This window comes from Pelodiscus sinensis, chromosome 21, assembly GCF_049634645.1.
Source record: "Pelodiscus sinensis isolate JC-2024 chromosome 21, ASM4963464v1, whole genome shotgun sequence".
NCBI lineage: Eukaryota > Metazoa > Chordata > Testudines > Trionychidae > Pelodiscus > Pelodiscus sinensis.
In genome coordinates, this window is record NC_134731.1 from 6071581 (window position 1) to 6088580 (window position 17000).

The following is a 17000-nucleotide window of genomic DNA, read 5'->3' on the forward strand; positions in this document are numbered from 1 at the left end:
TTGTGGCGTCTCTCTTTATTTCCAACACTCAACTGTACGATCCTCTCTCAGTGTTCCCTCCAACCTTTTCCACTCATGTACAGGATTTTTCCCATTAATATATAGAATACATTTTTTATGTGCACCAAGATGTATCTGTGAATTGCTACTAGAAACACATGGGCTACGTCTAGACTGTGTGATTTTCCGCAAATGCTTTTAACGGAAAAGTTTTTCCGTTAAAAGCATTTGCGGAAAAGAGCGTCTAGATTGGCACGGACACTTTTCCACAAAATCTAGACACGGTTTTGCACAAGAAAGCCCCGATCGCCATTTTCGTCATCAGGGCTTTTTTGCACAAAACAGTTTTTAGCTGTCTACACTGGCCCTCTTGTGCAAAAACATTTCCGGAAAAGGGCTTTTGCCCGAATGGGAACGTCGAAGCATTTGCGCAAGAAGCACTGATTTCGGACCATAGAACTTCAGTGCTTTTGTGCAAAATCAAGCGGCCAGCGTAGACAGCTGGCAAGTTTTTGCACAAAAGCCACCGTTTTTGCAGAAAAACTTGCCAGTCTAGATGCAGCCAAACTGTACTCTAATGAGCTGAGTGGCATTTCAATCTCTCCTGAGTTGCCACATGTGTATCTAGCTTATAGGGAACACTGCTCTCTCTACAACAGGAAGGAGTTGTAGCTTATTGAAGATGACTAAAATAAAAGCATTTTTGCAATGTAGCATAGACACAAAATACACAAAAACCTCAGGGTTAGGACCTTCAGAATTACAAACTAACCCATCAACCACACCCCTTGTTTGGAACCAGAGATATGCAATCAGGTAGCAGCAGATACTCCCCTCTCCCCGCCTCTTCCTCCCCCCCCCCCCCCCCCCCCCCCCCCGCTGGTTAAATATAAATTACTAGAAAACTACTGGGAAATAATTTTTTAAAACTTGATAAGGAAGCTGTTTCTATGCTTTTCGTTTAAAGTAAAAGTTAGAAAAATGTAGCTTTTTTGCATAGTAAAGATTGAAAACTGTATTAACAAAACCAAGGAATGCTGTGATATCCAAAGATTAACAGATTTCTTTGGGCACAAGCTTTTGTGGGCAAAACCCCATTTCATTAGCTGCACTCCAACAAGCTTTCTTGGGCAAAGACCCATCTTTATGCCTAAAGAAATATTGGTCTTCACAGGCTTCCTTGTTGTGTTTGTGGATGCAGATTAAGAGGGCTACCCCTCTAAAGGGCTGCGTCTAAACTGTCTACACTGGCCGCTTGATTTTGCGCAAAAGCACTGATGTTCTACTGTCCGAAATCAGTGCTGCTTCCGCAAATGCTTCAACGTTCCCATTCGGGCAAAAACCCTTTTCCGGAAATGTTTTTGCACAAGAGGGCCAGTGTAGACAGCTAAAAACTGTTTTGTGCAAAAAAGCCCCGATGATGAAAATGGTGATCGGGGCTTTCTTGTGCAAAACCGCGTCTAGATTGGCATGGACACTTTTCCGCAAAAAATGCTTTTGCGGAAAAGCGTCCATGCCAGTCTAGACACTCTTTTCCGCAAATGCTTTTAATGGAAAACTTTTCAGTTAAAAGCATTTGTGGAAAATCATTCCAGTCTAGACATAGCCAAGCTGTATAAAGTGAATGATCTATGGTAAGCTTTTAGGATACTTATAACCTTCCTGCACCCGTACCTGAGCTGTCATTGTGCACTTCTAACACTAGTCTCCCAAAGCTTTTAACGACTGGGTTTTTACATCATAAGCTTAGAATTGGACACTTCCAACCCACTTGATTAGCCTAATTAGCACCAGTCCTACAATTTACAGGTGGTGTTTTTTTCTGCTACATCTTAGTTACTAGCTGGATTTTATCCATGCTTCTCTCTCTATATTTAAAAAAAAAAAAAAAAAAAGTTATAAAGTCTCAGGGATTTGCATGTTAGTCTGTATTTTTTTTTAAACGAGTAGTCCTGTGCTACCTTACAACCAAAACTGTATCGATACTGTGTGTATACACATATATAAATGAAAGCTCATGCTTCTCTCCACATGTATTTTGGTTAGTTTCCAAGCCCCTGGCTACATTCGGGAGTTATTTGGAAATAAGCGGTGTCTCCGTCTTACCAACCCTATTCTCTCAATCTCTACTCCTGCTGCTTTTGGCTGTAACCGGACCGACTTTAAGGCTATTTAAAAAAAAAAAGTCGCTGTTGTTTAGCCTGCCGTGGCCTTCTCCCGACACTAAATAACAGATGCAGTGGGATTGTTTTTCGGCAGCAGCAAACCTCATTTTAGGAAGAACGAAGCCTTTTTTTTTTTTGGTGTTGAAAAGGCCTTGAATGCAACCAGGGCTTTTTGGAACGAGCATCCAGCTGGCCCAGGCGCGCTCCCGCGAGAGCGGCTCTTGCCTGGCTGGGCGCGCTCTTTCGAAAGAAGCGCTCTGAGAAGACGCGTCCTGTGGGCTCTCAGCCGCAGTTGAAGTCGTTACTCCCGGCGCTGCTAGTTCGAATGGGGGGGGAGGGGTTCGCGTAGACAGGCCTGAAGGGGCCAGCGGCCCACTCGCGCTTTCTGACCGTTACAAGACGAAGCGCCCCCTCCCCCCCCGCTGAATATGATCCGTAGCTTGGGGGGAGGGGGCGGCACAAGGTTCCAGCGGGCGGGGGAGGGGCGGGGAGGCCCACAGCGGCCGGGTCCCTGGCTCCGCGGCACGTCACTCTCGGCCCCAGGGGCCGCCTGAGGCCGGCTCACGCCTGGCTCGTCCCGAAACGTCACCGCGCCGCCGTTGACGCTATTCCGAACGTCAGACGCTATTCTCCTTTTCGCCCCCCCCCCTCTGAGGCGGAAGGCCGCCAACGCCTTCTGCTGACGTCAACCACGGCTTCCCTCCCCCGCGCAAGCAGCTCCACCCGAGCGACGGCCGTTCCTGACGTCACGTCCGGTTGGCCTGTCGGTTGTCCCGCCCATTGCTCCTCCCACGCCCGAACGTTCCTAGAAGCCTTTGACGGCGTCATCAGGGGGCTGACGGGTGTGATGTCATCAATAGGGGACGGGTGCCTGCTGCCCCGGCCGCAAGGTAGCGGCGGCGTGGGCGGGGCGGAGCCGCTGCCGGTCTCGGGGGGAGGGACGGGTCCCAGGTTAGTGAGAGTCCTGGATCCTCTGCCCCGACTCTCCCTGGAAGCCTCGGATCCCTGGGTCCTGAGTGGGGGGGGGTCGTTAGAGCCCCCCCTCGAGGGGCTGCACCCCGGGTCCTGAGTGGGGGGGGTTGTTAGAGCCCCCCCTCGAGGGGCTGCACCCCGGGTCCTGAGTGGGGGGGGTCGTTAGAGCCCCCCCTCGAGGGGCTGCACCCCGGGTCCTGAGTGGGGGGGTTGTTAGAGCCCCCCTCGAGGGGCTGCACCCCGGGTCCTGAGTGGGGGGGGTCGTTAGAGCCCCCCTCGAGGGGCTGCACCCCGGGTCCTGAGTGGGGGGGGGGGTCGTTAGAGCCCCCCTCGAGGGGCTGCACCCCGGGTCCTGAGTGGGGGGGGTCGTTAGAGCCCCCCTCGAGGGGCTGCACCCCGGGTCCTGAGTGGGGGGGGTCGTTAGAGCCCCCCTCGAGGGGCTGCACCCCGGGTCCTGAGTGGGGGGGGGTTGTTAGAGCCCCCCTCGAGGGGCTGCACCCCGGGTCCTGAGTGGGGGGGGTTGTTAGAGCCCCCCTCGAGTGGCTGCACCCCGGGTCCTGAGTGGGGGAGGGGTTGTTAGAGCCCCCCTCGAGGGGCTGCACCCCGGGTCCTGAGTGGGGGAGGGGTTGTTAGAGCCCTCCATGGTGCCAGATGCTGGGGTCCTGGGGGAACTGAGGCTGTCAGAGCTTTTCTCTCTCTCTCCCCGCCTGGCCCCAGGACCTACTGCCTGGGTCCTGTTTCAGTCTGGAAGGAGGACGGTTCAAAACTGGGTGCCTGGGTTCTGCTTTCAGTGCAGGGCCACGAGCAGATCAACCCCTGCAACACGGTCCTGGCCCTGTTCTTGTCTCGTGTACCTTCCCCTTTCACAACCCTGGCACCACCATCCTTTGCTCTTTTTGGCTCTGAGGTGAGGAGGCGGAGTAGGCCGTTGGTGGGAGCTGTAATAGAAGTGGCGGACATGAATGCAGTTATAATAAATCATTGCTTTGGATCCCAAGGGTTTCTTGGCTGTGTTGGAGATGTGTCCCTTTCTGGACACCTGGTGTCCCAGTATCTCAAAGCATCTTGGAGATGCTCACAACCTTAACTTCTTATGAGCACTTAGTGACAGTTGAAAATAGCACCTGGAAGTCCTGGTTACTAGACCTTCCTCCCCTCCCAGAGCTGCAAATAGAAAGTAGGAGTCCTGATGCAGTCTCCCTCTTTAATGGGAGGCATGACCCAGATGTCTCAGATAGGAGCAGAACTGGTAATCCTGACTCCTAGTCTTGTGTTTTAATTGCTAGACCACATTTACCAGCTTAGAGCTGTCAAAAGCTGTGATGCAATCTGTCTCTTCTGATGATAATTGTGTTTTTATTTTGTCTTTAGGACAGGTGGTAAAAATGGCAGAGTGTTCTGGCCTTCAGTTTGTCAGCCCCTACGCATTTGAAGCAATGCAGAAGGTGGATGTTGTGCGCTTGGCAGCACTAAGTGACCCAGAGTTAAGGCTTTTGTTGCCTTGCCTGGTGCGAATGGCCCTTTGTGCCCCAGCTGATCAGAGCCAAAGCTGGGCTCAGGATAAAAAACTTATCCTTCGACTCCTTTCAGGAGTGGAAGCTGTCAACTCAATTGTTGCCTTGTTGTCTGTGGATTTTCATGCCTTGGAGCAGGATGCAAACAAAGAGCAACAGCTTAGGTAGCTAAAACCCATTTTTAATATGATTTAGAAATGTGTATGTATGAATATTTCATCTGAATGTTGCCATCTTCTTCCAGAATGTAATAACAGTAGTGAATCCTGTTGGCCTGGTTACTTGGCATTTTGCTACATTATTGTTTCACATCCCATGCGTGTTTCTTGTATCTTGGGCTTGATAGGACAGCATGCAGGGAAGGATATGGAATTTATTGCTTTTTTTCAGTGACTCAGTGCCCTTCCTCCACCACCATAGCTATGCAAGGGGGCACTGATGCTCTTCAAAGGAAGTGCTATCTAGTCACATTTTACCAGAAGGATTAACCCTTGGAACTATAAGGATGCACTAGTCTTTGGCTGTGGTCTGTGTATTGTATGGGAATGGAGCAGGGATTCTCAAACTGGGAGTCATGACATGGAGGGATCAGGAGCAGTGTTCCCTGTAAGCTGAGTGCTTGGGCGGCCACCAAAGAGAGATTCAAATGCTGCCCACAGCCAGCAGCTTGTGTTTCTACTGGTGGCATACATCAACACATGCCTCCATGCACATAACATTTATTCTGTGCTTGGAGGGGAAAAAACTAGAGGGAACATTGTATAGGAGGTTATTAAATGAGGGGGTCACAAGCTCTCAGTCTCTACCCCAAACACAGCTTCAACCTCCAGCAGTTATAATAGTGCTAAATATAAAAAGAAACCTTTTTAATTTATAAAGGCTGTCCCACTCAGACACTTGCTGTGTGAAAGGGGACACCAATATAAATGTTTGATAATAATGGGATAGAGACACCTATTTGAGTGTGCATAAGCTTTTGTCATGTGTTTTTTTTTTTTTTTTTTTTTTTTTTTTTTTTTTTTTTGCTATTTGAAAATATCAAAATCATGATAGTTTTCTGCGGCCACTAGTAAAGTTATCAAGAAAGTTTCGTAGAACCAGCAAAACAAGTGTAGATTGCTGTTCTTGCTTTAATATTTAAAGTGCTCAGATACTACGGTGACGAGCATGGTATAAGAACAGACTAACAAGAAATGCTACTAATTTCTGTGCCTTATTTTTCTTTAAACATCTGTTTTTGCCTTGTAATGTATTTGTTAGACACAAACTGGGAGGAGGCAGTGGCGAAAGCATCTTGGTGTCGCAGCTACAGCATGGCCTGACCTTGGAGTTTGAGCATAGTGATTCCCCTCGTCGGCTTCGTCTTGTGCTGAGTGAATTATTGGCAATTATGAATAAGGTAAATGTCTTTTTTATTATTCTGTAGTGATTGTGAATTTGGTGTTGGTGGAAATGAAGAACACAGATAAATGGTAGTGTGGAGAACCTTGCAAAAAGCAGTTTAATGTTGTGGCATGCTGCATCTGGCCTTGCCAATGTATTTGGATACTGAACTTGACTCCCTTAGCTACCTTAATCACAGGCCTCCATCAAGCAGAAACTGTCAATCATGCTAAATTGTCAAACAAACTAGGATCTGCTCTTAGACGTCGCTTGTAGGTAATTTAAACCTCATGTGAATCCAGTTTCTACAACTCAAAGGCCAAGGATAAAATTTCAAAAGTATCTGACTCCCATTTTTATAAGTGACTTAGGCACTTAACAGCCAAAGCCCCAAAGTTCTTATATGCCCAAGTTTTATGTGAAAATGGGGCTTTAGGGTGCTAAGTGATAGAGGCACTCCTGAAATTTTACTCGTGGGCTAGTGTGCAAATGTTGTGTGACCACTGCCACCCTCCATGTTGACCTTATTTTACTTTTTCTTCCTGGTAGTTTATCAGATTTGTACAACTATCAATTGACTGTGCGCTTAAGTTTGAAAAGTGCTAATATTAAAAATGGAAGTAAACATTTTTGCTGTTTCCGTAACCGTACGTCATCTAATATAGGAATTATTCTCCTCCAATACATTAACTCTTCCTTCTCCCCTTAAAAGTGCACACATCTTTTACAGCATATACATATTAAGAACACTTAACAGAAAGCATAGTGAGTTAACAATAAACTAAGTCTTTTAATGGGATAAATATTTCGTATCAGGACACAGCGTTTCAGGCATCTGAGGTTCTTTAATGCCGTAAAGGTCATTTTGATTTAATAATGAGTTGTTTTTTTAACACAGTCTTGGTTCATAGACTAACAAGAGCTGTTCCCAAAAGATCAGACACCAGTTTAAGGACCATCTACAAGCGTTGCTTCCATTTGTTTATGTGAAAATTCAGGGGCTGCTTGTTCAGCATAATTACAGTTGCATGCCCAAGTCTTATGAGCAACTCTGTGGTTCTTGAGAAATGTTATGAAAGCAGAACTGATGTACTGACAAAATATTCGTTTTTTTTTTATTGGCCATTCTTAACATATGCGATCTATTGAGTTCAAATCCATGTGAGTTTGATGGTAACCAATGGTTATGCTGTTTAGTGACTTCATTACCATGTTGTGCAAGCTTAATAAACAACTTCTTGCTGTAGGTTTTGGAGACAAATGGTGAATTTTTCTTCAAGTCATCTGAACTCTTTGAGAGTCCTGTCTATTTGGATGAAGCTGCAGATGTTCTCTGTATTTTACAAGCAGGTGCACTTCTTTGTTTCTGAAGTTTTCAGTAATGCTATTTATCAATTCAGTGTTTCACTCTAAAGCTAAACTGGTTCTAATTTCATAGATGGTTTTAGACTTAAAAGCCCACCCTACCGTCTGGAATCATCTTAGTAACTGATTTAAAATTAATGGCCAGCTCTTCTGAAAGAGAAACGGCCCATATGTTAATCCTAAAAGCCTAATGCAAACTGGAGAGTGACACTTAGATCCATGTGAGTGAGTGTAATGGCTTTTAAAACCCTGTTTCCATTCAGAACTGCCTTCGCTATTACCCATAGTTGATGTGGCTGAAGCTCTGCTACATGTTAAAAATGGAGCCTGGTTCCTGTGTCTCCTTGTGGCCAACGTCCCTGATAGCTTTAATGAAGGTAGGCTGTAATTTATGGTGTTCAATTTATATTTTTCTGGGAGTTTATACCAACTTAAGCATTAAAAATTCATTCCAGGCTCAAATTCATTCCAAGTAGTGTATGTTCTAATAGCCCAGAGACACTCACTTGGAGAAATTTAGTTTGGATATATCTGAATCTTATCTTGAAGGCCTCCGGGGCATTCCTGTCCTCATTTAATGCACACTCTCCCCTGGTATGGCCACTGCCTCTCACCAAGGAAGCCTAATGATCATCATGGCACTGTATTCCTAAAATGCAGCTGTGTATCTTTTAGGTCACTGGTATGAATCTGACCCAAGTCAACAGTGACCAAAAAATAATACACCTGGTAGATAGTAGAGTCTGTCAGTTCAGGACCTGCTATGTGAGCATCCCCATTGCAAAGACCCATCACAATGTATTCTCATTAAAGAGGCCAGGTGATGCATGGTCCTTGGTGACTGAGCTGCCCTTTTGCCTCTGAGTTGTCCTTCCAGGGAAGCCTGAGGTATACTGAGGTGGGAACAGTGGGGAAACATGTACTGCTGTTGTCCATGCTGTATCACACACATTGATGGAGACTCCAGAGGTGCTAGATACAGTAGAACCCCATTTAGCTCCAGCTCTCTGCATTTATTGAACAGCCAGGACTTCAGGACCAGAAGTGGGCGATTGTTCCTATGGCTGCTAGATAGCACCGCCGCGTCACATTTTCCCATTCTCCTGCTTATTCCGAGTTCTGATGATCTGGTGCCAGTGATGATTGAACATCACTTGAGTTCAGTTTGAGAGGATGAGAGAGAGAGAGAGCTATGACTCGCTGGGGTCAATTGGATCATAGTAAGCTCTTAGAGCAAAAAGAGTCTTTTTCCCAGCGTAGGGGCCTTGCATGCTGGGGCCTTGGTCCGCGACTTGGGCTGCTAGGTGCTACCATAATGCATACAGGAAATAATGAGCAGTGAGCTTTGCAGAGCTGCGTGAGTGACTGTCCAGTGCAAAAATGGCTTTCCAGCCCCCCTCCAAATGTTTAGTTTGCAGAGGCTTGATTAAGAATGGTGAACGTCAGGATGAGGAAAGCCTCGGAGGCCGTCGCAGGACAGAGGCGCTTCGTCACCTGTGTAAAATGAACCCTTCCCAGGCCCTGAGGATCCGAGGCATGGTGGTAAGCCTGTGACTGGCTCCTTATGAAATGGCACGTAAGTCCCAATTGTTTTCTAACGTTCCATTGAGGCTCACTTGTAAAATGGTGGCTGGCTTTCTTTGGCTGTGGTGCTAGGTGGAAGAGTGCCATCTACCAGGCCTTGGGGTGGCTTTGACACTGGATCACACAAGGAATGAATCATCGGACGATGGCGTGAGCGACCTGGTATGTTTTGTGAGCGGATTACTTCTCGGAACGAATGCAAGAGTTCGGACGTGGTTTGGGACTTTTATCCGGAACGGGCAACAGGTAAAAATCTGAGAATTCCCTGGGAATTGATAAAAAAATAAAGTTCAGTGCTTTGGATTTTGTTGTGCCCAAGGATCCTGTGTTCACATCTCGCTGCAAGGCCTGACTCATGGGAAACCTTCTCTAGCTCAGCAGTGGGAGAACCTTATTTGGGCCAGAGGCCACTGGCCCATGGAAAAATCAGTCGGGGGCTGAACACAAGTGAGAAGCTGCCAAACCCGCCCCCTCCCTATGCTTCCCCTTACTGATGTGGGTCCCGACTAAGAAGGAAAAAGACTCCCCACATTCCCTTTGTGCATCAGAACCTAGGGTGGTCCAGGCTAGTAGATTTTGTGTGCTCCAGCCCCGCTGAGAGGGGAAACTGAAGCATCAGCATAGGCTACCCAATGCTGAGGTGTGGAAGGAGCCCTGAGCCTCGGGGACTGGATCCTGGCAAGCTGGGGAGCCGCATCTGGCCTCTGAGCCTTAGGTTCCCCACCCCCGATCTAGCTGAAAATGACTGGACACAACTCTCTGGGTTTGCCAGTTCTAGAATAGTGTCACTGAAGAGTGCCATCTAGTGGTCCCTCTCTGCTGTCAGTGATTTTTACAGTAGTCTCATAGTCATGTGGACTGCGGGACAATAGATCCAATAAGATTTTAGATCCTAGACAGTGTTAGACCATAGGCCCATTGTTGTCAGTTTCACTACCGTTTTTCATGCCCAGCAGTAGAAAGTCATGCATTGGTTTGGTGCAATTATTTAATGCCTGTACCTCACTGAAATAAAACGTCGGAATGCCATTTTTCTGTGGCTGCAGCCCGCCCAATTAAATGATTAATGTGCTGCATGAACTTTCACTGAAATTGTCAGCACTTAGGAATGTACCTTGTAATGGCCTGTTGGGTTTGTTTTTTCCTTGAATTACTGTTTTTTCCTTCTTTCACCTTTTCACACAGAGGAAAAAAGAGAATGTCAGTTCTGTGCTTTGGCAGATGAGAAGGCAGCTGCTCCTGGAGTTAATGGGAATCCTTCCCACTGTTCGCAGCACACACATTGTGGATGAAGCAGATGCTGACATGGAACCAAATGTATCTGTGTATTCTGGACTGAAAGAAGAGCATGTTGTGAAAGCCAGCGCGTTGTTACGTCTCTATTGTGCTTTGATGGGGATCGCTGGCCTGAAGTAAAGAATATTTTCTTGCTATTGGTATTCTCTTACTAGCTGTTCACCCATCTGAAAATAAATAAGACCTTTCAGCTATTAGGAACCTTACTGATTTCCAGTCTGAGTTTTCCTCCTCTGCCATAAAATCCTTAGCCCATACCTAGCGGGGTTTGCCTTCCTTAGGACTGAGAATACATTCTGCTTGCTCTGTCCTGCTCTGGCTCCTCACCTGTTTTGGAGTTGAAGTTGCCAGCTTGTTCTTTCTCTCTTTGTTTTGCACAGAATAAATGATGATGATTAAAATCTGCAGAAACTTCTGTGCATTTCCCCTTCCTGCTTCGTTCTTGGCAGGAAAGCTTGTCTGCCCTTCACTTTTGACCATGAATGCATTTGTGAGACGTCTCCCCGCCTACAGTGAGATTCAGCTGAGAAATCTCTTGGTGGTTCTTCTGTAATAAAATTCAGTTCTATAGCATCATTTTGAAAGGTCTGTGGAGCAGAATGTAAGACAGACAGTTTGAAAACCCTGGTTATATTGAGTCCTGTCACGACATACACTTGCTTTTACTCTGAATTTTTATATTGCCATGTGTCTATGGACAGATTAATGACAACATATCGTATACAACAACAAATAGTCTAGCAGCACCTTAAAGACTAACCAAACATGTAGATGGTGGTATGAACTTTTGTGGGTACAACCCACTTGATGAATGGAGTATTAAAAGTCCAGTTCCAAAATAAATAGGGGTTGGAGGGAAGGGGAAGAAGGAAGGGAAAAATAGTGAATTAGTGTGTTCATGTTGCATGAAGCTGATAGAGAAGGTGCAAATTGTTTTTAATTACCCATTGGTTTGGTTAAATCATTAGGATGTGTGGAAGGTAGTGTGCTAGCCTAATGTCTTTATTTATACCTTTGTGATGGGTCCCAAACTTGTAAACGAAGTTAAATTCCAACGCTTCCCTGTGTATTTGGCATGTGGAATTGTCCTGAAGCAACATGGTGACTCTGAGATCCATTAATGAGAGCCTGGGCAGGTTAAAGTGTTCTCCAATGTGTTGCTTTAGAGGAGAGAAGCTTGTAGAATCTGATGTTGGTGAGTTGTCTGGTTGCCTCCAGTATATACAGGATGGGTTCTCGTTGTAGGAATATATGATGCTAATAATTGTGAATCCTTTTAAAGCAGAGATTTTTATATTGAAATCTTTAAAACAGTGACTTTGAGAATTCTTAAGTCCAAAGAGAACTTCCAAGTAATTTCTATGACCATACATTGATAAAGTTACTTGTACTTCTAATGTAAATTGCAGCCATTGTGGCCAGGTTGGAATTCTATCTGGCGTAAGAGAAATTGACTTGTAAGAGGAAAAACCGTCTTTCATTTCTTTTGTTTAGACCAACTGATGAGGAAGCCGAACAGTTACTTCAGCTAATGACAAGCCGTCCTCCTGCGACTCCAGCTGGCGTTCGCTTTGTATCGCTCTCGTTCTGCATGCTCCTGGCTTTCTCCACCCTCGTCAGGTACCTAGAACAATAGAACCTTCTAGAGATACTAGTTGAGCATAGCCAGGGCAGTGCTGTGCTGAAGCATTTCTCCTCGCCACCAGTTCCTCTTCATCTTTTCATTCTCTGTAGACATGTACAACCTCTTGCTGAAGGGGCTCTTGCTGGTGGGGTTAATAACTTGATGAAGCCCATCCTCTCTAGTGCAAAGTGCTTTGGGAAGGGGAGAACAGGCATTAGGGTGGTTTCTAACTTGATGCTGCAGGGTGCTATAGTTAAGTCCCTGAACTAGGTCTTCTGTGTTCCTTTCCTGTTGCGTAAATTTGGTGAGTATCTTAAGCCACCTCTCAAAAGGGTGACAAAAATAATCCAGAAATGAAACAGCTGTTGTGGAATTTCTTTTAGTACCCCAGAACAGGAGCAGCTGATGGTAATGTGGCTGAGCTGGATGATAAAAGAAGAAGCCTATTTTGAAAGGTGAGAGCTTAATTTTCAAAATAACCCAATAAGCCAAGGTTTGATATATTTGCTTCAGAAACTGATTAGTTTATCTCTGTTCCAACAGCATTTCTGGGGTGTCTGCTTCCTTTGGAGAGATGCTGTTATTGGTTGCCATGTATTTCCACAGTAATCAGCTGAGTGCAATCATTGATTTGGTCTGTTCTACTTTGGGAATGAAGGTAACTTCTCAAAACCTTCCTTCAAAGGAGGTTTTCTTATAAATACACCATCAATTGTGCATTTTATTCTAGTTATCTGACTCTAGATCTAAAAGTCAGAAAATCTGCATTTCCAATTTATTCTTGAGCAAATTTAACTTTAAATGAAGAATCTTAACACACATTTCTTAAGCAAAAACAAAATGTATATAGAGTAGAACTGAAACATGAATGCCTATTGACATTAGCCTTTCATATGCTGAAGGTGTTTAAGATATCAAGCTAAGTATTTTTGAAAAGAAGTGCCCTGTTGAAATGAACTTTGTGTTCTCAATGTACACAGTATTCTAACAGGCTCCATTTTTGGCAAGGGGAAATGCAAAGTCCATTCTAAAAGGAGCTGTAAACTTTTCACTTAAAAGATCACTGAGAAGTCATATATCATGTAAACTTCTTAAGCAATGTATCACAGTGGGTCTATTTTATTTATCAGCTGAGTCTGTTTCAGCCTTTTTACCTGTAGGAGCTTTTGACTTCACTAAATCTAAACACTGAATTTTCAGAGTGAGGAAGACATAGAATCTTGAACTCATGACACTGGAAAGTAAAATAAACTGAATTGCAAATGGCGGGTTCTAGCTGTAGCAGGCTGAAATAGCTTTTAGTATTTTAGCTATTTATAATGTTTTTCACATTTGAACAAGCCAGATCTTAAAGCCGTAAGAGCAAACACCTTGTTGTTTTTCAGATTGTTATTAAGCCCAGCTCACTGAGCAGAATGAAGACCATTTTTACTCAGGAGATTTTCACTGAACAGGTAATCTTTGGGATTTTTTTTAACCATTTCATTATTGTTTTTTATTTGTTGTACTATGCAACTGCTATAAAAGGTTCAGAACAACTACTGCACTTGGTTTTGGTATCTCAGCTTTGTCACACTTGTTTTCCTGCCTTGTTCCTTCTGAAAATTTACCTGGGACTGCTCTTTTGGTTTGCAGAGTTATAGATCTAATGGGGAAGGAAGACTTCTGGGGACCTGATTCTGTCCTTCACCCCCAGGCTCAATAATATTTTGCTATGTCACTAATCCCACTGATTTCAGTGTGGCCTGCTTCCCATGAGCAGAACTGACAGAATTGGGGCTTTCATTTTCTGCTTATTTTGGTGGAGATGGTGATTTTAAAAAAAACTCACCAAAATCTATGATGATCTATTTCTGTACAAACACATCACAAGTGGAAAAAACCACAATGAGCATATCTACCTTCAAAGGCCAAACCATTTTCAAAGGAGGCGCATAGGCAGAATTGCTGGCATTTTGTGACCTTGTGTTGGGATGATTATAACTTTGCTAAACTTTAACTCCGCACAAATATTTTATACCCTGGGTCGAGCTGGCTTTTGAGAACTTAAAGCCAAAAACAGTTACGCCATTTGCTAGAGCATTTTGGACTTGGTATTGGGGCTCAAGAGTCTGTGCCCACTTTAGCCTACTCCCTTCAGAGCCTGGTGAGGAGCTTTGAGGTTCCTAAGTCTCACCATTCCTCTCCCATACACACTGTGAAACCCACTGCCAAGGAGTATCTCATCCCTGCTTGTGCTGGTCCACAAAGAGGAGGGCAAGCTATGCTAGCTCTCAATTACGCTGTTGTATGAACTGGCAGAGGTCTGTGCAGTAGATCTCTGTAGGTTCCAGTCTTGCTTATGATGCAGGTGGGTGCCAATATTATGCCACATGAAGGAACTTCTGCAGTTTTTTAAAACTGTTTGCTCTTTTAAAAAACTAGTCAATTACACTGGGGGGTGGGGCATTTAAACACATTAAGGTTAAAAAAATCAAGCTTTCAACTGTTAGGAAATGACAGAATTAAAATTGTCCGTGAAACCTTAATTTGGGGTCCTTGTGCATATGCGTTATGGTACTCCCATTAATTACATGATCATATTGCATCTCACAAAGTGGCCAAACAGGCAACTTTAATTTTGTCATTTCCTGACTGTTGAGTACTTGATTTTGCAACCTCCCTAATGTTCCTTTAACAGTGTTCTTTGCATGGACTGTTTATATGAACTGATTTTATGCAACTACTGTAGATAATTATTGGATAATGGCGAAGGAATGAAAGTATTTTTCTTGACTATTACAGTTTTTCCCATAGGTTGTCACTGCCCACGCGGTTCGTGTGCCTGTCACAGGAAATCTGAGTGCCAACATTACTGGGTTTTTGCCCATTCACTGTATCTACCAACTTCTAAGGAGCCGGTCATTCACCAAACACAAAGTATCCATAAAGGTTTGACAGTTCTTCCATTCACATTCCGGAACACTGCATGACGATCAGACATTAGTTCTATTAATAGTTTCTGCTGCTCACTGAAATTTACTGGGATACAAATTTCTATTGTTTCTGTGCAATATCGGTTAATGAAATGTTTACGGTATGAATGAAATCTTCATTGGGCTGGTGAGTGACCACTATCCCGTACAGTACATTGGGTTAGCGTGTGAAGCTTTAAGCTGTGTAGAGCAGTGTTTCCAACCTAAGTCACACTCCATTCATCCTGTTTCCATTGATACACTTGTTAAAATCCTAATCAGGAAGAAGGAAAAGTATGAATGTTCCTGACTAGGACCAAGATGTATTACGAGAGCTTTGCTGCATGGGGAAACTATCCGAGTATTTGATAGACTATCTGGCTAAGTTCAGAATTGATACTTTCCCTTTAATTTCCAAAGTGTGGCTCTAAGTGTCTAGTGTATCTAAATTATTTCATTTGGTTAAAGAGTTGTTCCTGCACCTAAAAGTAGAAACAGTATTTTTAGTTCACACTTTGCTGCTGCTATTAAGTGTAATGTGTTTGTTTTAGGACTGGATTTATAGACAGCTGTGTGAAACCACCACACCACTCCATCCTCAGTTACTTCCTCTCATTGATGTCTATATCAACTCCATTCTTACTCCTGCATCTAAATCCAACCCAGAGGCCACAAATCAGCCAGTCACAGAACAGGAGATTTTAAATGTTTTTAAAGGACTTACAGGGGTAATTTTTTTTTTTTTTACTTTTCACATGTCTGCTCTGAGTCAGTTCATAAATATCTTCAATATGTTGTACAGAAACTTGCTAGAGTATCTCACCACTGCTTTATGTTTTCCTGCTTAAGGATGTTAAGAAGCAGGTAATTGGCTAATTGTTTACTCAATACAATTTGTATCAACTGCATGATTAGTCGATAAGGAGAGGCGTTCTGTCTCAGCTGACACCGGGTCCAGGAGTTACCCCTGCTGGCTCAGCAGTTTTAATGTAGTAGGAGCCTGGCATGCAGGCAGTTGGGCTCCTACTACATTTAAACTGCAGAGCCGCAGCGGGGGTAGGTCCACAAGCCATGACTGGGACTGCTGCGCGAGCCTCCTCTGCCCTTCGTCACTGCGCTGAGGGGAACTGGCTTTTAAGTAGTCAACTCGACTAGTCGCTTACATCCCTATTCCTGCTTTTACTCCCTGTATCCTAACTGTATTTTCTGGCCAAAGATGGTCAAATGAGGTTTCGTGCAGATCCTATTATTGCTGCTCTTTGCCCTGCTCCCTGGAATATGCTGAAGCTGCTGCTTTTGCAGCACCACCACCCCTCTAAATACGTTGCTTTCAAGGAATGATTCCTGTTTCCAGCAACAAATTGAAGTGGAAAATGAAGTTGGCTTTCCCATTAACAATGCTTGCATGGCCTTGTATGCGCCCAGGCCCTATTTTACATTTCTGGGAAGCATGTGGAGTGAGAATGGGAGGCCAAAACTTTCATAATGGGCTTGTTCCAGGCTTCCCAAAGCAAGTCAGCACTTCTAACCATAGAAATGTCCAAGATATCAAACATTTTTAGTGCTCTGCAGTTTCCTAAATTAAAAACCAAAATACCCCCCACAGCCCTAAATGTAGAGTAAATTTAGCATGACCGTGTCACTCTGATTGAAACTCGGCTGCCTTTCCCCCATGTTCTCTCCTGAGTCCAAACTTTTCCTTTAAGAATAAGAGTGATATTGCAACATCACCGTGGTATGGCTTTATGTGCAGGGAGAAACCGGTCGTGTTAATCAGCGATACAGCATCACAGCCCAGCTGCTTGTCCTCTATTATGTCCTTTCGTACGAAGAGGCGCTCCTGGCTAACACAAAGACATTAGGTACGTGTGGGCGAGTGTTGTTCGCGTCATTGTGACTGAAGGTCTCATGGAAACGGAAGAGCAAATGTCAGTATCCGACTGCGACAAGAACTGACGCGTCCTAAAATAGACCATGTGACATACATTTCAATTGCCATAGTAATGAGCATGGCAGTAAGAATTGTTTGATGTTCCTCCTCGCTCTAGCAGAGCTAGCGCTGGCTCTTGTATCTAACACAGTGTTATATGGATGGTCTGAAGACCGTCAAGGGCAGAAGCCAGCGTAGCGTCTATGATAAATC

The 17000-nt window shown here is 44.5% G+C and overlaps 1 protein-coding gene across 3 annotated transcripts in view; it reads left to right on the plus strand.

Moving 5' to 3' along the window:
* The first annotated feature begins 2913 nt into the window (after positions 1 to 2913).
* Positions 2914 to 17000, plus strand: part of INTS2 (integrator complex subunit 2) — a 30244-nt gene continuing 16157 nt past the window's right edge. The window contains exons 1-15 of one of the 3 annotated variants that reach the window (XM_006138642.4): positions 2914 to 3055; positions 4509 to 4815; positions 5912 to 6050; positions 7282 to 7384; positions 7663 to 7776; positions 8811 to 8941; positions 9056 to 9229; positions 10169 to 10395; positions 11774 to 11899; positions 12287 to 12358; positions 12447 to 12561; positions 13289 to 13357; positions 14700 to 14834; positions 15409 to 15585; positions 16611 to 16719. In XM_006138642.4, the coding sequence (XP_006138704.1) occupies positions 3013 to 3055; positions 4509 to 4815; positions 5912 to 6050; positions 7282 to 7384; positions 7663 to 7776; positions 8811 to 8941; positions 9056 to 9229; positions 10169 to 10395; positions 11774 to 11899; positions 12287 to 12358; positions 12447 to 12561; positions 13289 to 13357; positions 14700 to 14834; positions 15409 to 15585; positions 16611 to 16719 (2041 nt within the window). In that variant the 5' untranslated portion in view covers positions 2914 to 3012. Of the gene's footprint in view, positions 3117 to 3722; positions 4045 to 4508; positions 4816 to 5911; positions 6051 to 7281; positions 7385 to 7662; positions 7777 to 8810; positions 8942 to 9055; positions 9230 to 10168; positions 10396 to 11773; positions 11900 to 12286; positions 12359 to 12446; positions 12562 to 13288; positions 13358 to 14699; positions 14835 to 15408; positions 15586 to 16610; positions 16720 to 17000 lie in introns of those variants that run through there. The other 2 variants (XM_006138643.4, XM_075904713.1) reach the window with 2 other exon arrangements.